Genomic DNA, 22078 nt, shown 5'->3' with positions numbered 1-22078 from the left:
AGCAATAAAGCTATGTTTTTGACTAACATTGAGTGGTTTATAATGAAGCTGCCATGTTTCTGCAGAAATGATGATATATTCCAGAGAGTGTTTTATATTGTTGAGTGTTGAACTGGCTGTTTGTTACACTCCCACTTGTGGCTCAAAGTTGGAAGCTGTTTTTGTTTTTAGAAATGTAGTAGATCTTTAAAGTACCACAGAAATCCCCCACAGAACATTGGAAAGACAGCTAGTTAAATAAGCCTGGAAAAAACCTGCTTTAAAAAAATTGCTTTTGGTCTTCAAAACTCTTACCTCTAGCATTCCTGGAAGTTAGAGACAGCATGAGCATCTTTCCTTTAATTCCACAAGCTAAATACGCTATACACAAAGGGTAATTTCTGAGAATCTTTTATGAGATACTTTTAAAGTTTTGATTAAATTACAATATATATTTTAAAAGTCCTATTTAATTGTATGTTTAAAATGTTATCCAGTCCTGTCGAGTTCATGCTTCTTCTCTTAGGGCAGGCCTACACTACTGTTTAAGTCGATCTAACTTGCATTACTTAAGGATGTGCAAAAGCAACCCCCGATCGATGCAAGTTACAGCAACCTAAGCGCTATCTACCCTGGCACTATGTCGTCAGGAGAGCCTCTCGAAGAGGTGGAGTAAGTATGCCGATGGGAGAATGCTGTAGAGTTACCCCCTTCTTCAACATCACCTCTGCCCTTCTGAACTGTAGTGACAGGATAAGTGTTTCAATTACACACTGGTGAACGTGGTATCGATGCCTAGGTATATAAATAGGTGAACCTCTGGCTAACGAAACACCTCAGAATCACGTTTAGAGTGTAGTTTCTTATGGCTGTACCTGACACTGCCTGGTTGATTGAAAAAACATAACTGGACTCTGCTGGTCTGATTGCTCTGATCTAACTATGTACATCCTGTACCTAATCTCCAACCTACTCTATAATATTTGGATCCTCCCTGGGAACTGTTGAAGACTCTGCAGGGATTGAGGTTAAAGGAGAAGCAATGAGAGCTTCATACAATGGGTACCATTTTAAAAACTAAACACAATCACCACAGTACTCCATTCACAGCACCGTATCACCTAAGAATAGTAATGTACTAGGGTTACTGTGGGCACCTGGGCCTGTACCGGTGGAGTAGGGCAGGGTAAATCACACAGTGTGTCTTATTGGTGGTTGTTTGAGACCATTGACAATACATATTTCAAGGACAATACTGTTTTCCACAATGTAAGATACTTCTACATGTGGCGTCACTAAGGCTCAGATGCTGTACTGACAAGTTCATGGGCAAATCCCTGCACTTACGCCAGTCTCCACTGACGTACATGAAGCTCTGCTTGTGTGAATGCCACTGTAGGATCAGGGCCTAAATGATATGTGAGATCACTCTGTTTTACACTACTGCCAAGCTGAAAATATCACTTACCCCACAGTAATGCTCTGGGGGTATGACCATCTTTTATTGCTGTGGTTCAAATGCAGAAAATCTTCTTGTATCCTTGGCTGCTGCTGGATTCCCAGATATCGCTCTTAACTAATACTGCTGTTCTGCCCCCACGCCTCCCGTCTGGCTAGGAGATCATGATCTTTCTTTTCTGGTGATGAATGTCTGTAACTGGATAACTGGATTATAATTTTGAATTATACTTCTCAAACTTCATCAGGAAGCTGCAATGACTGCATAGGGTCAGATTCTTGTATGCTTACTGATGGAGCACCTTATTTCATGAATAGTCCCATTCAATTCAGTGGAGTAAGTTAATGAACACAAGTGTGTCAGACCCTGGCCTTTAGTGAACGCAGCCACTCAATACCTTCTTTATAAGATGTTGAAATATCTTTTCTGTGGTTAAAGTACACTCGTGCCTGTGAACATCTTGAGCTGGTACAGTGGCCATACTCTGCCACCTTCCCATCATCAGTTGGTTTTATTTTTTAAGCTCCCCGTAACCACTTTGGACCTTTGTAGTCTATGGCTGTGCACATCTAACTTGGAGACTTCTTAACTTCTCCAGTTTTACAAGAAGAGTATTGAAACTAAGAGGACTAATTTAATGCATAAATGACTCAATGCTCAGTATGATTTTCCTTTACCGCACCAACCTTTGCCCTTTCTTGTAAGTGTTAGAATTTTATATATTGATATACTAGCTGTGCATGTAGTGACATTTGGTGCGTGGAATCTCAAAGAAGAGTGAGAAATGACCACTTTCAGGAAATGCTGTTTGTTCAGCCAGGAATTTGTAAAGTACATCTTTCTGCAGACTATGGCTGAAAAGAAGGCTGGAGTTGGCACAACTACTATATGATTTAAGAGTAACACATTCCAGTTTTTGTGGTCCCTGAGATTAAACTGTTCTGAGATAGGGTTGTTCAGTAGTTTGTTTTTGTTTCTTCAGGATTTCTCTATGGATCTGTACAGCCTAAATAAATAAATAAAAAATGTAAAAGCTTTATTTCTGCTGAGTTAGCTTAACCAAGTTAGCTAACACAATTGAATTGGGAACCCAACCTAAAACCTCTACAGCTGTGTTAGCCGGTAGTGCTAGGGGATGTGCCAAAAGACAAAACAAAAACAAGCCCAAAGGGTGGTCGGTAACCAGTGGTAGACCTTGTGTGTGTAGAAATAGCTAAGGTTCTCTTGGTGAATTTAACTGTGAATTTTCCTACTTTAAAAATCAGAATTCTAAGAAATTTTAGATCTTAATTCTGAATAGCTTGACTTTGTAATGATCATTGTTTTTATAAAACAATTCTAATATAAATTATACTTTGCTCTAAAAACACTTTTTTCTACAATCATAATCCCTGTTAAAAACCCACCTGTTTTGTCTGTCTGTTGGTATAATTTATTTATTAACTGTCATTGGTGTATTTGGGGCAAAGAATTAACAAAAGCTGTCCATAGCTATTCTGTGCAGACGTGAATCTCTATGCATGGATATTGGGAGGAATGAAGACCAAGGTCTATCACTTGAAGGTTAAGACTAATGGCTGTGATCCTGATCTTGTAAACGCTTGTGTATGTGCACAAGTCAGAGGGACGACTTGTTTATGTGAGGTTAAGCATGTGTGCATTTGTCGTATTGGGGTCTGTAATGCATGAGTGGAACAAGGTAATTGGAATATATGGCCTATTGTCCATACTTGTTAGTGGTTGGCATGAAGGATGAGGCTTAGTTGGGAAGATGATGTAATATATAACTTGGTACTTTAGGTATCTGGGAACAGACCTAAATTGGGCTACTGAAGTGTGCTTTATGTGGGGATATCCTTGAAGATTACTCAGAACAGAATTTTGACACTGAATGAAGAAGGGATTCTCCAAATCTCAGTTTTTTTCACTTGATACTTTTCCAAACTGTGTGGTAAGTGAGGCAGGGATCCTGAAGAAATAATAGGATTTGATCATATAATTAAAGACTGCGCACAGGGAGCAGAGATAAGGTGACATGTGTATCTTTAATTTTGACATTTCCTGGCTTTGAACTGTTTACCACAATCTTGATGTGTAGTTTTTTTTAGAGTATATAAGTATATGTTACATACATATTCTTCTCACATATACAGAGGGCATTTAACTAATTTTCCAGTTTTTCTGTGGTAGGTTTCACTCACTCTTTTAACTGAAATGCTGCTTCTTGAATTATGTTTTTTCCCCCTTTGTTGGAATCTGAAATAAATACTACTCTTTGATCCAGTGACTTATTCCGGGGAACTTAGAAAATAGGCCATTTAATTGTCCACAGGTGGAGAAGCAGGCAGCAATATATAATACTAGTAATAATTAGTGGTATATAAATTCACCTCTTAAACTGTTAGTTCTAATCCACTAAAAGGTATTTGATCTGAAGTCTGGTATAGTCTTCAAATGGACCCATTCAAAGCAGTCCTGACCTAGTTTTGTTGAGGAAGTGCGCAAGCCTGCCTTGTCCTGCTAATTTGTTGCAAAAGTTTTTGATGGTAGATTCTTCATTTCTTACACCCCCCGCACCCCCGCAGAGCATTTGAACAGAAGCAGCCATTACAAAGCTAGTGTTAAATATAGCATACAGCTTAACAGGAATGACCTTCAATTAAGTAGAGGCAGTCTCTTATTTTGTACTCTGCAGTTGTCAATTAGCCTTTATTATGAGAGACTTGTTTGCTTGAGACTTTTGTGAATGGAAGCTGAACCTGAAGTGTGGTACATACATGAGGAGGAGGTTTTTTAATGTTGTCATGTTGCTCTTTATTTTAATGAGTCTCTCTGAAAAATGGTAAGTAGTTAAAATAATGGTTACTTCATTTTCCACTGACGCAAAAGCACCAAATTCTGAAATGTTAATTATTTGCAGAATAGGGTCCCCTTTTCTTAGTTTTGTTGCGCATGCTTTAATTTTTTTGACTTCTTGCTAAATAATTAACAACAGATGTGATTTGATTATGTCTCTAAATATTGCTCAGTTAGGCCATGTCTAGAAAATTTTGTCCCACTTTTCAACAACGGCACAGTTGAATCAGTGCCAGAGTTGGCGTAGCTCCTGTATTTGTTTCAAGATGTTTCAAAATAAACACCAAAATCCCAGACTCCTAAACCCTGTCTAAGCTAGCATTGGTACTGTTGCTAGTAGCAGTCTAGCTGCCAGGCTGTTGGAAAATTATCACAAAATTTTCCATCATAGCCTCAGCTTTATTGTGGTGCATTGCCTTGGTTTAGGAATGACCAGTAATCCACAATTTATAGTTAGTAAGGCAATATAAATACTTAATTACTGTTTACACTTTGGTGCTGCTTCATATCCAGTTCCTGTGCTCTCCCATTTTTGAAAATGTGCTTACTTAGGATACCATAATCACAAAATGCCATTGCTCTATGGTTTGGCTGTGGGGAGCTGTGAGCTGCTCCCTACTTCTGCCAAACTAATCACTACCAGAATTCAAGGCTGCTCCTTACTGTGCCAGCTCTGTAATATTCATGGGACTGATAGGAGGGAGTTTACAGTGCTCTACCAGATACCTTAACCCTGTTTCAGAATGTCTTCAGTCTTTCTCCTCTTCCAGCTTGACAAGCATGGATATTTGATAGTGTTAAATCCTGTTAAGCAAATTTTAAATCAGAGATGGGTCCCAACAAGATTTGAACACCTTAACCCTCCATCACTGTCCCCTCCCCTGAAAAACTTTTGGAAAACTAGTGTGCAGAGCCAGCTCTGGGTTTATCTCAACTCTTAGGATTTACTGAATAATGACTTTTTGGGGGCCAGGTGCAATGTTTTGGTAGAGATGACATTTTTCAAATGATGCACAACACATTGGGTGCCCTTCGAAACATAGTCTGACTGAACTTGACTGTGTAAAGGATAAAAACAGTAACTGTGATTTCAAGGTAGAAGGCACAGTGTAAATAAAAATTGATTAAAGCAAGACATAGCAAGTTAAGGGTGCCTACTATTCGACACTAACCTCATTGTAAATTCACTTTAATCACAGTTACTATTGCAAGATGGCGGGGGGGGGGGACGGGACAAAACACAAACGTAGAATCCCCTGCAAATTATTTTAATCACAGTGCTTCAATATTGGCAGCATGGTGGTGCAGTTTATTACTTCAGTTTTTCATTGATTATCCTTTTTTCCATGGATTCTGCAAGGAAAAAATGACTGTTACTCTACCATGACAGCCTATATAAACATGCATGTGCACTACAGAACAAATCTAAAAAGAAAAAGATCCTGACTTTCTCTAAGTCAATTCCACACCAGTCACTAGCGTAATGTGTCTGGAACATACAGTCCTACCACCACAGGCTTGCAGCCAAGCAATTTCACTAGCGTAGAAAGAAGAAGGGTTCTGTGGCAGAACTCTTGAAGGATTATCCTCAGCTCAGCAGCTGCTATCTGAGAGCTTGCTTATGCACACCCTTCATCATGAGCAACTTATTAACCCTCAGACCCCTCACAGATACTTACACTTACTCTTAAGTGACAGTTTCTACTTTAGCTGCCTAAAAAGACACACTCTTGGAATTCAAGGGTAAAAACTGGGAGGCGCAATCCAAGATAGGATTGACACGCTGCTCTAAAGGATGCTTATTTGAGGAACAATCCTATTTGAGGGTCCATAGATCTTTAAGCTATAATTACATGTCTGAGCCTACGGTGCCCATTACGTGCAGTAGATTTTTAAAGGCATACCATATGCCTTTATATTTTTGTACAAATCACTTAATAGGGAATACCCCTTTAATGACGATGATTAAATGGGTGCACACTTTGCTCTTGTGGCTTTTTTAAGTCCTTGGGAACTGAACCTGTTCACTGTGAAGTTTCAGTTGGAACGCCACAGTTGAGTAGAAAGGGAGGTGCAGCCGTAAACTCTGTTTTTGGTCACCAGCTGCTCACTGCAACAGCAAGCACAGGTAGTTGAACTCCAGCTTTCTTCAAAGAAAGGAAGATCTTCCTCCTGTTCTCCTTGGAAAGTCTATCGCAGTCAGAGAGCGAAAGAAAAAATTAGAGGAAGGAAGGCCGAACTGGAAAACGTGTGTGTGAAGGACTGAGGTATCAGGGAATGGAGGTGAGCTACCACAATCTTCCCATTCATTTTTCAGCAAGTTTAACTCTTTCAGTGTTGTCACTGTTTCTTCCTCAACCCCCGGCTAACTCTGCACACAATGTAATTTGTTCCCTGTCACATCCTATGCACCATTCCCCCTCCTAGCCTAACAAGTTTTGCCAGTCAAACTTGCCAGAGCGAGAAGCTTGTAGCAGTAAGTTTAAATCAAGGCATTTTATTATCATGCATCAATGTGTTTAAAATACTTTCAGAAAGAGGGAATTTTAGACAAACTATAGTTAATATATTATCATTTTAAAATACATTAGTTTAAAATAATGGAATGGTTTAGTTAATAAAACATGTTGCAAAACCAGGAAAAATCTGAGGTTCATATTTTTCTGCAGAGCCTTAACTCTGACCCTGTCATCCTCCTTATTCATGACTACCATACTCCATCTATATTTCCAATAGACTTCAGATCCTTGCCTCATATTGGCCACAGACCCTTCTCCAGTCAATTTGTGGAAGACCACATGACCTCTCATTTCATTTCTGATCGAGAATGTGAAATATTCCCAAAGAGCTACTTCACAATTGAGAAATGTTATTCCTATTAGGCAGAGAGAGTGCAGGGGTACCAGATCAGAGTCAAGGTCTTAATAGACTATGAACTCCAAGTTCCCTGGCTTTCAAACATGTAGTTGTTATAAACATCCAATTTAGCCTTTTGCAGTAGCACCTAAGACAGAACGGTTGAGACACTAGATGAGAAGGTATGCTACCATGAAAGCGAGGATGCTACTTCTGGAGCTATAGTAGTGCAGAAGTTGCAACATCTGAAACGGAGCTTTTGTATCTAAGGAGTTCTGCTCTGCTAAAGGCAGGTTAGCCAGCAACAAACATTCTCTGAAGATGATTAGGAAGCCAGTTTAAAGACTGTAAAAGCAGCACCAATACTTTTATAGCAGGAAATATTTATCTCAAGCTTTTTCTAGGAATGGATGGTGAGGTGTTTTAATCCCTATGAATACAGTGTGAGTACAGTACATTGCTGCCTTTGGAAACTTTTAGTTTACTTACCGTGTGATTAAATCGTCCTGTTGCAAGGCTGGCTTTTCTTGGGAGGTGTTAATTTTTTCCAAGGTGGGAGGAAACAAACACAAGAGAAATGAAGGGGAGAGGAGTTAAATAGGAATATTTTTCTTTCCTCTGGAATTTTTTGTTGGTTTTTAGGAATTGGCAGTAGCAGAAGAGTCTGAATGCTGAATATTTAGTAGATGATGCTGTTTTTGTTGAGTCTGAACTAAAAATGAACAGGTGGCTTGCCCCATGATGAATATTTGCTCCAGAATTAACTCTTTATTTTTTCTAGAAGTGGAGGGACACTTTTTCTTCCAGTTCCACTTCTATTAGAAAAATAATAAAATAGAGAGAGGGAGAGCACGCTTAGGGAAAGAAAGCTGTGATTGAGAAACTGTTGTGGTGGTTTACTGTGAAACTCTTTGTATGTTTGATGTTCATATCATGCTTGTTTTACTGATAGTTTGGAAAAAATCCACAATAAGTAAAAGGAAATACTTTTTGGGGAAGTTGTAAAATGGGTGGTATTTCCCGAAAGAACGGAATGTCTCTCTTGGTGGCGTCATGGTCTAACAAGTAAATATGTATTTTGGTAAGGAGCCTAATGCTGAAAACAACTATTGGTCTGTCCTTAGTGTGTTCCCATAGGTCTTTGATAGATCACAGATGTCATTCTGACCCATTTCCCTATAGCTGCTTTTTATTGGGTGTTTGGCAGCCTGAAAATAAAAAATTAAAATACATCTCTGTTCTATCACCCTGGAAACTGAAACACACTTTGTCCACAACACGTATCAACAGTACAAGTTAGCACAGCTCTGTCAGTGGAACCCAGCATTGTTCTAATGGAACCACGTCTAGGGGTGAGAGGGCAGTTCAGTGTCCATGTCTTTTCTATCCTTGGCCTCTCTTCTGAGACTGACAACAACTGTAACAATTGCAGGGTTCATCTTGGATTGCACACTTGTGACATGGGGATGTACACCAGACCGGTCAAGCATTTTAAACCTGTCTTCTCCCAAATCCAGTCAGAGGAAAACACTAGTTGAACTCTGCCATATGGTGCTAGAAGACCATGCTACTGTTAAGTGCGAGTAGTATATGGGAATAGAGGAGCGCAGTAAGAAACTTGGGTGGTGTTGGGCAAGAGGGGAAGAAGAGAGAACTAGGCAAAAGTGAGGATTTACCATGTGGGAAACAGGCCTTGGAAGTGGGTAGAGCAGTAGATGAGGGCCAGTAGCTTGACCTAAGGTAAGAAATCGTGTCATAACTCTAAATTTTGATCCATTTTTTTCAGTATTTGTAGGCTGGTGCAACTAGTGATCATGTTGGGTTTTTTGTGATTGATTACGAATTGGACTAAGACCCTGTAAAGCAAGTGGGAGTGGTGACCTGAGCTAATTCAGATGAGTAACCTAGAGATGAATTGCTTCATATCAAATTACCAGTCCCCTGAGCCATCGAAATCCTAGAAAAAATAGCTTTATAATGGAAGCTGTTACTAAGGTTTAACTATAGGGTCAACAGCACTACTGTGAAAGATGGGTACAGAGTTAATACTGGATTTTATGTAGGAGTATACAAGATATGGCACTTAAGTCACACAACCAAGTTGAGGATATATGCAAATCAGAAACTATGTGCATCAGTTATGTATGGGGTGGGCAAACTTTTGGCCCGAGGACCACAACTGGGAATAGAAATTGTATGGCAGGCCATAAATGCTCACAAAATTGGGGTTGGAGTGTGGGAGGGGGTGAGGGCTCTCTGTGGGGGTGTGGGCTCCGGGGTGGGGCTGGGAATGAGGAGTTTGGGGTGTAGGAGGGTGTTCTGGGCTGGGACCAAGCGGTTTGGAGGGTGGGAGGGGGATTGGGGCTGGTGTGGGAAGGGGTGCAGGCTCCGGCTGGGGGTGTGAGCTCTGGGGTGGGGTTGGGGATGAGGAGTTTGGGGTGGAGGAGGGTGCTCCAGGCTGGGATTGAGGGGTCAGAGAGGGGGAGGAGGGAGAGGGATCAGGGCTGGGGTTGGGGCATGGGGAGATGCTCGGGGGGGGGGGGGGGGATGCAGGCTCTGGGTGGTGCTTACCTTAAGTGGCTCCCGGAAACAGTGTCATGTCCCTTCTCTGGCTCCTATGCAGAGGCACGGCCAGGTGGCTCTGCATGCTGCCCTATCCGCAGGCACCACTCCTGCAACTCCCGTTGGAGCACCAGAGGGGGGCCATACCACGGCTTCTGGGAGCCATGTGGAGCAGCCCTGACCCAGCTCTGTGGCTGGAGTGCCGGAACAGGGCAAGCCCCAGACCCCGCTCCCTAGGGGGAGCTTGAGGGCCGCTTAAAATGGCTGGCAGGCCAGATGCAGCCTGCGGGCCATAGTTTGCCCACTCCTGAGTTAGATGGTAGGAGAGAACCACTTAATTTCAGAGTGAGGAATAGGGCAACAGGTTGCGCTGGATCATTAAGTTGGGGAAAGCAAAGTTTTAGCATTTAGCAAATCTGACTCCACAATGAATATATTTCTGCATAATGTACTTCTATAATAAGAGATGGAAATTAGAGTGGTGATGTAGCTGTGTTGGTCCCAGGATATTAGAGAGACAAGGTGGATGAGGTGATATCTTGGTCCAATAAAAGATATTATCTCATCCGCTGTGTATCTCTTAATATAAACAGACAGGGATTAACTGCTTCAGGAAGTATTCTGTATATACTTGAGCTTACTATGAATCTATGATTTTTTTTTTTTATACACTTGTGCACTTTTCAGTGAGATAATTTAATTTCAGGGACTTGGACATAGTTTGGGCTATCCATTCTGAATGCTTTATTATAGTAAATATTAGCTATCAACATTTGATAGTAGTAAATGAGATTCTTCTAGGTGCAGCGTCAGTTAGGAAGCAATCTCCCTGCATAGTTTTACATAAATGAAAAATACTTCCCACCTGCTGCTTTTTGCCTGAGGTTGGAATTTTTCCTTTTCCTTGCTTGTCACTTTGAGTTTGGATGGAGATGTGGGTATCCTAGTATTCTCCCAGCAGACAGAAGCTGTGTAGCTCTTCAAGGACAAATCCTCTTAGCAGATGTGAATTCAGTTCATTCACAGTGAGGATTGAAATGGATCATCCATTGAACTGATGAAATAATTGCTTCCCCAGATTTCAAATCCGTGAATGTATAAACTACAAAAAAAATGGTTTAAAACTGGATTTCTGAACGTTTCATTAAAAAAAGATCTGCTTTAGGTCTAAACATTCAGAATTAATTTTTATAGGTTTTTTTTTAAGGTTTTTTTAAAAAATGTATTCAGAAATTGATTCCTTTAAATTTAAAGAAAATTTGATAGCAATGCAAACTGGATATTCAGTATTGTTAGTTAAACCTAATCTCAGTGGGATGGATTTATTGATCATACAGATTGCATTTTCTAGGATGACCTGAAGGCTGAGCAAGCCCCCATACAGACAGTGGGCATTTATCTGCTTTTCATGAGGGAAACCTAATGTTTACTTTACCTGACAAAACTGAAAAGGTGATTAGTTCAGTTGATCATAATGTAGTTTTGGAGTGATCCAGCTGCAAACAGAAATTGTAGCTGTGGGATTTTTAAAAAAAATAAGGTTGTCTAGGACACTGTTTCAATGACTTAACCTCTGACAATCAGATATAATACTTGGAAAACATCATGCCTGAAAGTAGGTAAAACAGATAACTGAACTTCTGTTTATAGTCTCCTTGGGCAACAATACATCATGTACTGTACCTGTGTTATCTGCTAATGTGATGTCACTGATAAAAGGAGAACCCAGGGGAGAGATCTTTAGTTGAGGTTTAATAAAGATCTCTCCTGGGTTCTCCTTTTATTTTGTAAGCCATCACTTCATAAGTAGATAAAGTTCTGCAAACCTTTTTGAAAATATACATTGTTTACTTCAGTCACACACATATGAATGGGTTCAGAGTAGCAGCTGTGTTAGTCTGTATCCGCAAAAGGAAAAGGAGGACTTTTGGCACCTTAGAGACTAACAAATTTATTTGAGCATAAACTTTCGTGAGCTATAGCTCAATCTTATCCTTCCTATCAAAATTACATTATGATCAACTGATATTCTTTACAGTTAATCTAGTAAAATACAAGAAAGAAATTGGTGAGAACTACTTAAAACATGCCAGCGATATGTAGCATTTTAATATTAGTGTTACCTAAGCTAGTGGTGATATTTTTGATGGCTTCAGTTGTCTTAATGCTTACTAAATATTATATGGTTTCCGAGAGAGAAGTTTTCTCCAAGACTAAAAGATGCAAGGACCCACATATAGAAAACCTTCTCTTGCTTTTTTATTGTTCTCTGGATGCAGAATGAAGCAAGTGGCTGTAGACCAAACTACTTTGTTTTTGTGGCTTCCAGTGAAACAAATGTGTAGGGGGAAAAAAAACCACCTTATGCCAAAGTGTGGTCTCATTTAGTAAAGCATTTGTTTATGGATCTGTTTTACCCTAGAATACTTTTTTGTCAGAATTTTTGTTGAACTGTTGTCAAAACCAGCCAGACTTTTTAAGGAGTTGTACAAATGTTGGTCTCTATCTGGCACCCCTTGTCTTACGTGAGCATATTCCCAAGGTTACCAGTACAATTTTCCTGGCATTTTAGAGTGTGGTTTCATTCATTCATTTATTTAAGGCAACTGTTTGCTGGTAACTTGGATGGTTGCATGAGACAGGATTTCTTGAACATAAATTTCCCTTCAAAATGAAACCAGGTTATTGGAGTTCACATTTAGAATGCAAAGAAGTATCCTTTTAAACACTTTTAGCAATTCAGGGACTTCCTGTGCTTAGCCTGATCCTGAGACTGAGCACCTGCAGCTTCCATTGCATTCCTGAAGTGTTAGAGCAAGTCCTTGGGATTTATGGATGCTCAATCCCTCTGTTGTACTCCCTGTATGTAAGGGTACGGATAACTTGGCGTAGTGAAATCTTTCTCTCAACGTTCTCTCACCTCCGCCCACTCTTTAAAATAGCTAAGAAACAACTGTTATGTATTCAAGGGGGGAAAATTAGAGAATTGTACAAGATGTAGTGTTCAGCTACTGAAAATTCAATTTGGGTTTCCTTCATCTCTACAAATCCTGTTAAACTATACAGTATAGAGCAGTTTGATCTTTATAGCTGTTAGTTAAAGATTCTTCTAGTCCAGGGGTTCTCTAACTTCATTGTAGAGCGACCCCCTTCTGATAACAAAAATTACTACACGGCCCCAGGAGGGGGGATTAAAGCCTAAGCCCCACCACCCCAGGTGGAAGGGGGAGTAGGGGAAGGAGGCGAGGCCAAAGCCCAAGCCCAAGGGCTTCAGCACCAGGCAGGGGGCCTGTAACCTGAGCCCTGCCACCCAGCGCTGAAGCCCTTGGGCTTCAACTTCGGTCCTGGGTGATGGGGCTTGGGCTTTGGCCCCAGCAAGTCTGACAGCCCTGGTGACCCCATTAAAACAGGGTCGCAACCCACTTTGGGGTCCTGACCCACAGTTTGAGCACTGCTGTTCTAGTCAATTAACTACATAGAATGACTAAAGTGTTTATTATATAATTGTCACTGTTTTTCAAAAAGTCAGCACTTGCAACATAATCATATTTTAGATATTGCAAATTATTCCCCTTTTCTATCTCCTAAACAACTGTTTTGTAGGTGTTGTGGTTTTGATGGTGACTATTGTATATTTATTAAACTTTGATCATTACAAATAATTTTGAAGAATGTAGTTATAATTTACTTAGTTCTCACTACTTTTCACCATCCAAATTTTATTTGTTTTGTAAACTGCATCAATATGTAGCTTTGATTGTCCTTAGAATGAGGCACTACGTACAGCAAAAGTTAATAGTTAAACCAAACCACCTGTTTAAAATTGGCTACCCATTACAATTCATTCATTCCTCTCACCCTGAGGCTTGCATTTATATTTTAAGTCTTTTTTGCTCTTAGAGATTACACCGGGGCTTATGTCTTCAACCGCACATGACCATCTGAACACAATAAAAATAGAAAATGCATAATTCATACTGTGGTTAACATGCATTCACAGCATACAGTATATTTTAATGGTGGCTTTGGAGTATGCTGTGAACTGGTATTCAGAGCCATAGACAAAATGGAATGCATGCTATTGTTAACCCACATTCATAGCCTACACAATGATAGCCTGTAAGTCTTTTCTTATTGCAAGTGCTTTGATGGTATATTGAGGATAATACACAACACTTGACAGCCCTATTGGGTACACATTGATGTTTCTAGATTTGAAGGCATCAGTACTGGATACATGTACATGAAACGTACCCGTTAGCAGAGTGTTCAACAAAGTGAACATAAAACTTGATTATAGCAAAGGGAAATTGTTAAATAACAAAAGACTACACTGAAAATGTTTTTTTCTTAAATGGATTCATCTGTATAATTGATTTAGGTTCTATAGAAAGTGAAGATGAATTGGAACTCGGATGTAAAGTAGTTGCATATTGGATTTTTTTTTTTATAGTGGAATTTCTGGGAAGAGAGTTACTGTAGCCCTTTAAATGGGTGCATTTTGCCTCTTCCCCATCTCACATCTGGGTAGCTACTCTGGCCAGACATTCAACTACCTGAAGAGGGGTTCTAAAGAGGATGGAGCTAGGCTGTTCTCATTGGTGGCATATGACAGAACCAGGAGCAATGGTCTCAAGTTGCAGTGGGGGAGGTCTAGGTTGGATATTAGGAAACACTATTTCACTAGGAGGGTGGTGAAGCACTGGAATGGTTACCTAGGGAGATGGTGGAATCTCCATCCTTAGGGATTTTTAAGGTCAGGCTTGACAAAGCCCTGGCTGGGATGACTTAGTTGGGGTTGGTCCTGCTTTGAGCAGGGGGTTGGATTAGATGACCTCCTGAGGTCTCCTCCAACTCTAATCTTCTATGATTGGGGATTGACGCAAGACTCCATCCACTCTTAGCCCACTTGCTACCTGGGGGAGTATTTGCAGAGCAGCCTCTGCACTATAACTGGACCCAAAATCTGGGTAGGCTAATCATGTAGATGGTGGCAGGTGGGGTGGGGTGTTGCTTTTCTGCTTAGCTGAGTGAGATAAGGGCACTGTCAAACTCTTGTGAATATTACAGAATTTCATTGCAGATCTTATTTTGAATCTCGACTAGCTGGAGGCTCATGCTTTATTCATCTAGGGTGAAATCAAAATGTTTGAGAGGGGATTGATTTTTCAGTTCTATTTAATCAGTCACACAAGACTATGGAATCCTTTCTCCTCAAGTGCAAATGTTAGTTTAGTCTCTTGTCCTGTACAGCTGTTCTGAAATGTAGGGCATTTTTGGGGGGTGAAGGGGAGGGGGAACGACACACACTTCTGCTCCTTAGGTGAAAGTGGGATGAAGACATTACTGTCATATTGGTTGGTGTTTTACTTGGAGAGAGCCTGCACACCAGTGGAAACAGTCAGGAACAAAATGACCCAAGGAAAATTGAGAGAACGGAGCATGCCAAACAGCTGGAGATATAGATACTCTAATAAAAAAAAAAATAACTTCCTGCAAACCTGTACTGATCGGACTTTGCTTCATATTGTGATTTTATCAGCAAGCAAGGAAGTAGCAAGAATCACCCAGAGGTATAGCCCCCTTCTCATGCAGAAACACACTTCACTGTATTACCCTGAGCTAAATGTCCTCAGGATATTAGCCATTCAATAGATAGGCTTATTAGAAGAATGGCAGCTCTACTCAGGAGAAATTTGCGGTTGCCATGCCCAACAGGGCACACAAATTGAGCAGCACAAGGCAAATAATATATGTGAAAAATATTTCTCTACCGGGATCCAAACAAAATCTTTCCTTTTCATTCTGCTTACGGGATGGGAATACTCTACTAAGGGAAGTGAGCCATATTCTCTGCTCGGTTACATCCATGTAAATCTCAGTGACTTCAGCGAGTTGCATTGTTGATATAAGGAGAGAATTCAGCCCAGTATATGAAATTTCATAGTTCTAGGAGAAAGTCTTTTCATGTTCTAATCTAGTACGTGCTTTTTGTAGAACAATAATATGTCTTTAAAATATTTAACATAATTCAGGTGACTGGTATGCTAGTCTAGAAGGAATTAATGGATAAAATACCATTATCATGCCAAAGCTCCAAATTGTAGGCTGTTAAATCCTTTAACTGAAAATGTTGCTTTCATATCTCCTTGACAAAACCCCAAGTTTTAATTGATGATTGGGAAACAGCCTCTCACTTTAAATTGAGTAAATGTCTTTTTATTTATTTATTTATTTTTTTAAAGCTACTGTAGGTTGGATTCAGGAGCCTTTACAGGTGTAGGGGAGCACTTACTCAAGAAAGTAGGCCCATTGGCTTGCTTCAGCGGAACCATTCCAGAGAATGAGTGCTTACAATGGTGAGTAAAGGCAGCACGGTTAACCCCCGTGTTAACACTAGTGTGTTGGAACTTCAAATTAAAGAGCTTCCCTGTATCAAGAAAAAAGGATTGGCTAGATGGTGTCCCACCTAATAAGATGCCATTAAGAGTGAGTAAATATATTTTAGGGTGTAGTAAGGCTAATTTACATAGTGGTTTAATTAATTCACTGCAGTAAAATGTGTATTCCCTTTAATAGTAAAATATATCAGCTAGCAGGCTTGTCTGTTCCTATTAAAAAACAGCATCTTGAAAGTCTCTTTTCTGCCTGAAAAAATTCTTACCTGATATTGCTGCAAGTAACCCCTCGGATGATCATTTGATAAGTATTTTTCTCTATTTTTTCATTGTTTGCTTTGGGCACTTGACTGTGTTTTCTCATAATCCGTTTCATTGTTTCAGTATAGACCTTTCTGATTTGTTTGGATCTATAATGTAGCAAGAAAGGAAAGAACAACACCATAAAAACAGGAACATGCTTGTAAAACCACAGAAAGTGGCAGGGGGCCTAAGAAACAGATGAAATTGTCAGTTTTTTTTCTTAGCTGACTACATTTCAAGTCGAATAGTGTGTCCCTTTAGCATAAGTCAGAAAGCCTACCAAGCTTAATTGTGTGGGGTTTTTTGTTTTGTTTTGTTTCACTTTCACCCTTTTGAGGTTTAAAAAGTGGTGACCTAATTATCCTGACATGGAATTCTGTTACAAAAACACTAAATTCACATAGAGCAGAAAAAATCTCCTTCCTTTGTCCAAACTTCATGTTCACTTCACAGATGTGAAGTGATTAAGGAAATTAGAATGTAGGCAATGAATCACTAGGGTTTGATTATTGTAACTTGGGGGAAATACTCTACTTGTGTGGATAATTCACTATTGAAAATGTACAAGAAACATTTGCTCTCTTGTGTTTGTTGACAAACGTTTGGAAATATGTGTGGAATCTACATTTATATACTTTTTCCTTAATTACTTCAGTTTAGAGAAATTAAGATTTTCTTTTTACTAATTATTTAAAAAAACATTTAAAACTTGAAATAGAAGAACTTGGCAGTAGTGGATATGTTGTGCAGTAAATGGGTGAAGAGATGTACATCCTTGCAGTAGTCTTTAAACTCAAATAAATAAAATCCTACTGAAAAATTCTCTTCTTTATTGCATGTTTCGTGATGTAATTTCCTTTCTATTTCAATCATTTCCTGGCTGGATATCTTATAATTCCATTTAGTCAGCTTCTTTGACTCTTACCGCCCTTTTTATTTACAGTAATCACTAAGTGTAATTTTGGTACTTGCAGATTTGTCTATCTCTGTTACGTGTGTGATACTTCTCGCTGTGAATAAATATCAGTCATATTTTATTGGTTAAGTCCTAGAACTTTGTCAGTTTGCCAATGAGAAAAAGGACCAGCATAGTTAAGGTCACAGATACGGTCTGACATTTGAATTACTTGCATTTACTGAGCTAGTGTGATGTACATGTCTTTGATAGAAGCTAACACATACTCCTAAAATAAGCTCTGGAACTTCTAACAGCAAGGAATACAGCAAAAATCAAAGTAGGCCCCAATCCTGTGGTGTACAAAGCATGGGCAGACAGCTGTGCCTAGGCAGGACTTCGTTGAGGTCAGTGTGGCCCTACCTGGGCACAGCAGTCTGCCTGGGTACTGTCAGTTGCAGGGGCAGGCCTTAATGATTAGGCAAACTGAGAAAATAGTTCCTCTGTAAGAGGTTGCACCACCTAACCTTTTGAAATAATTTTAAATCAGTTTTGAAAAGTTCTGCTATTGCAATGGAGAAAAAAAATCACAAAGATAACCCCTCCTTGCACTCCTCTTGAATTTTTTCCTATTCAGTGCTTAATTTGACATTGTGATGCTCTTGGATGGCTCAAGAGCTTTCTTAATGGCAGGTAAAAACAATTTGGACTATCTTCCATAACCAAGAGTCACCACATGCAGGGGCTGTACCTGTATGAGTTGGTGGGCACTGTTCAGTTTTGTGTGTTCATATTACAAAAACATTTGGTTTTCTTGTAGGCAGAAATATTTGATTTATTAATCATAGCAAGAGAGTTTCCTACTCCTCAGAGGTAGGAGCAGAGGTCCCTTTAGATCCCATTATAGCCAGTATAGTACAAGGGAATTTGCACTGTATCACCTCGTTTTAGGGTTGTTGACCCGATACCTTTCTTGAGCCCCAAATTAATCTAAATGAATGAAGAAAATACAACAACACCGTAGGGAGTCCTCAGCTCAGTGAGTTTTGAACTCAGTGAATACCTTTTTTTATTTCTTTTCCCCCCACTAGGACAATTTGAGCAGGACAGCTGCTGCCAGTTGACTAGATTTTACCTGTCTCCTATTTGACTGGAGAATAAACTATTTTGCTCTGCTCTGTACTGCAGGAACATTTATTGCCATTTTAACTGATAACAATGCACCGTAGGCAGTTGAAAAGATGACTCATACTGTAAAACAGAAGAATCTTTTCACTTTATTTTTGTGGCTTCTAATTTAATGTAGTTCCATCTATTTGTGACAAAGGGCAGCTGATAGTTTCCTAGCAGTAGCCTTTCTACGTGAAAATCTATTTTCATGCCTTTTGTTGGGGGAGAAGAGGGAAATGAATGGTGGTGGCGGGGAATAGATTTCAAGCATGATATATAAAGAACAGCAGAGTATATTTTAGTGGCGTCTCAGTGAAGAAGGCAACACTTGGAAATCCAAATACCGTCTTACTGTTTTTTGAATGGCCTGTGCATTTGCGGATTTATGGACCTTAAGTCTGTTGAAATTCACTCCAATGAAAGAAAGATTTAACAGATGTTCATAAAGTGTCATTGACAGGGTGGTCCTCTTAAAAAAAAAAGTCAGCTTTGCTCGCTGTTATTACATATTTGTATCTGAGATGCATTAATTAATCTTATTCAGAGCATTTTTGCAGTGCCCATGGCTATAGTATCTGAGCACCTTGAGAGGAGAGATATAGCAGGTCTCATCTCCATTTAGAATGCTTGATTTAAAAAAAGAGTATACAGTAGAACCTCAGAGTTACGAACTGACCAGTCAACCACATACCTCATTTGCAACTGGAAGTACACAATCAGGCGGCAGCAGCAGAGACAAATATATATTAAAAAAAAAAGAAAAAAGCAAGTATAGTACAATACTGTGTTAAACGTAAACTACTAAAAAAAATAAAGGGAAAGCAGCATTTTTCTTCTGCATAGTAAAGTTTCAAAGCTGTGTTAAGTCAATTTTCAGTGGTAAACTTTTGAAAGAACCACCATAAGGTTTTGTTCAGAGTTATTAACAACCTCCATTTCCGATGTGTTCGTAACTCTGAGGTTCTACTGTTTATACTACTGACCACCTGATCAGGATGGTGCAGATTGTGAAATGCTCAGGGAGGATAGGTAGGCTACAAAAGCAGAAAGCTCAATAATAATGGGTGACTTCAGCTATCGTTATATTGACTGGGTAAATGTCAACTCAGGGTGTGATGTAGAGACAAAATTTCTAGATTCCATAAATTGCTGCTTTTTGGAGCAGCTAGTCCTAACACCTACAATGGGAAAGACAATTCTTGATTTAGTCCTAAGTAGACCAAAGATGAACCACTTGGTACTCGTGACCATGGCATAATTAAACTTAAAATCCTTGTGGGGGGATAATACGAAAAAACTTCACCAGAGTAACATTTACATTTGAAAAGGGGAACTACACAAGAATGAGGACACTTGTTAGACAGATTAAAAGGACAAGGGTTAAATGCCTGCAAAGCAGTATGGGGTCTATTTAACAACACCATAATAGAAGCTGAGACTAAATGTATACCCCAAATCAGAAAAGACAATCAGGAGGACCAAAAGAATGCCAGCATGGCTAAACAGCCGAGTAATGGAGGCTGTTAGAGGCAAAAAGGCATCCTTTAACATTTGGAAGTAAAATCCTAGTGAGGATAAGAAGGTGCACAAATTCTGGCAGCTTACGGGTAAAAGTATAATTGAAGAGGAACTAGCTGAAGATACAAAAACTAACAGCAAAAATGATTTTAAGTACATCAAAAGCAGGAAGCGTGCTAAACCAAGAGTGGAGCCACCGGACAATCAATGTGCTAAAGGAGCACTCAAGGAAGACCAGGCCATTGCAGAGACACCAAGTGGATTCTTTGCATCGGTCTTCACTGCAGAAGATGTGAGGGAGATTGCCACAACTCAGCTGTTCTTCTTAGGTGACAAACTTGAGGAACTGTCTCAGATTGAGTTGTCAACAGAGAAGGTTTTAGAAGGTTAATTTGATAAATTAAACTGTAAGTCACCAGGATCAGATGGTATTCACCTGGGAGTTCTGAAGGAACTCAAAGATGAAATTGCAGAATTACTAAAAGTAATAGGTAAATTATCATTGAAATCAGCCTCTGTACCGGATGACTCATGGATAGCTAATGTAACACCAATTTTAAGAAGAAGGCTCCAGAGGTGATCTGGCAATTACAGGCCATTAAGCCTAACTCCAGTAGCAGGCAAATTGGTTGAAATTCTACTAACAAACAGGATTATCAGATATCTTTGAACACAATATGTTGGGAAGAGTCCAAATCGCTTTTTTAAAGGGAAATTATGCCTCACCAATCTGTTAGAATTCTTTGAGAGGGTTCACAAACCTGTGGTCAAAAGTGATGCAGTGGATATAGTGTACTTCGGCTTTCAGAAAGGCTGATTAACTGTTGACAAATGAGGAGACACTCATGCTAATACCAGTAAGAGAAGCAAGGGTTATTCAGTAGGCAAGAAAAGGTAACCTTTTTACAACACGAGAATAGGAAGGAAGAATGAGTCAGCGGGTGGTTAAAATTTGTCTTTGGGTATCCACTTCGGACAGTGTGGAAATGCTCACTGATAGTCATTAGTGTTAAGTATGTAAACACCAGCAGCCTAGAAAGAAGCCCAATCTGGTATTTGCCTTAAATCAGCAGCAAGGAGCAGTTAACCCCTTTTAACCTTTTTTTTTTTTCTTTTTTTTTGGGGGGTAGGGTGGGGTTGTGTGTGTGATTGTCAACTTTTATTAAGAGTTCTGTGGAATCTTGTAGTAGAAGTATATTGAAAACATACACAAGGCTTTTCAACTTGTTCAATGTGTAGTAAAAACATACAGCATGTGTGTTACTGGGAAGCTGGGGGAACACAGTGTTAAACTTAAATGAATTCTGTGTTCCACTTACAACTGCTTTATTTTCACTTTCTGTGATACTTTATAATCTAGTTTAGTTCAGTTTAGATGCTGTAAGTAGGAAGAGCACGTGTTAAAAGGAGTTAATGTATACACACCATGACTACTTGAGTAAATGTGTGAGGGAATTAAATTGCAAAGATTAATTTTTAATTAAAATTAAATGTAGAAAACCTGGTATTTTTTGAACATCATGAATCTTTAAAAATTAAAACCTGGGCCTTGACCTCCAAAGACTAATGTACATGCTTAACTTTATGGTGAATAGTCCCACTGGGACTCCGCATTGTGCAAAAATGTGCTTAACTTACACATGATCAACCCTACCATCCTCTGTATTCTACCTAAAACTGTGCACAGTGTTTTTATGATAACATTACCCAGTACCTAAATAAAAATTCATATTGTGAGTAACAAGCTGAGAATGTGAAGACGTGCTCACCAGACTTATATTTTTAACAGTTCTTTAGAATCAGGAGGTTTTTACCCATCTAAGTCATCACAGATGGCACAAGTGGAAAAAAAAATTGTTGCCAATACACTTCAAAGTCCTCATTCTAGTGAGAGAAATGGGGTCAGTTTCCGGCTGTTGGCCTGTTTCAGGCTCAGGAACATCATGCTTTCTTTGATTTACATTCAGTTAGTGTTTTTGAGACTTTGCAGCTGCAAATGCTAGAAATGTCACTTTTTTAGAGCTCAGTCTTAAATTCTAGAGTACAGTACAGTTCCATGGCTAAGGGTTGATTCTGCGGCCA

The 22078-nt window shown here is 39.5% G+C and overlaps 1 protein-coding gene across 2 annotated transcripts in view; it reads left to right on the top strand.

The window, feature by feature from the left end:
* The window catches only part of SDC2 (syndecan 2), a 96667-nt gene that overhangs the window by 8987 nt on the left and 65602 nt on the right, over positions 1-22078 (top strand). Inside the window, exon 1 of one of the 2 annotated variants that reach the window (XM_073330514.1) lies at positions 16048-16071. The exons of the other annotated variant lie outside the window; for it this stretch is intronic. Within the exon in view, the coding sequence (XP_073186615.1) occupies positions 16069-16071 (3 nt within the window). The 5' untranslated portion in view covers positions 16048-16068. Of the gene's footprint in view, positions 1-16047; positions 16072-22078 lie in introns of those variants that run through there. 2 annotated transcript variants of the gene reach the window in all.

This window comes from Lepidochelys kempii, chromosome 2 (assembly GCF_965140265.1).
Source record: "Lepidochelys kempii isolate rLepKem1 chromosome 2, rLepKem1.hap2, whole genome shotgun sequence".
NCBI lineage: Eukaryota > Metazoa > Chordata > Testudines > Cheloniidae > Lepidochelys > Lepidochelys kempii.
The sequence above is the reverse complement of the archived record's forward strand: the minus strand, read 5'-3'. Positions and strand labels throughout refer to the sequence as shown.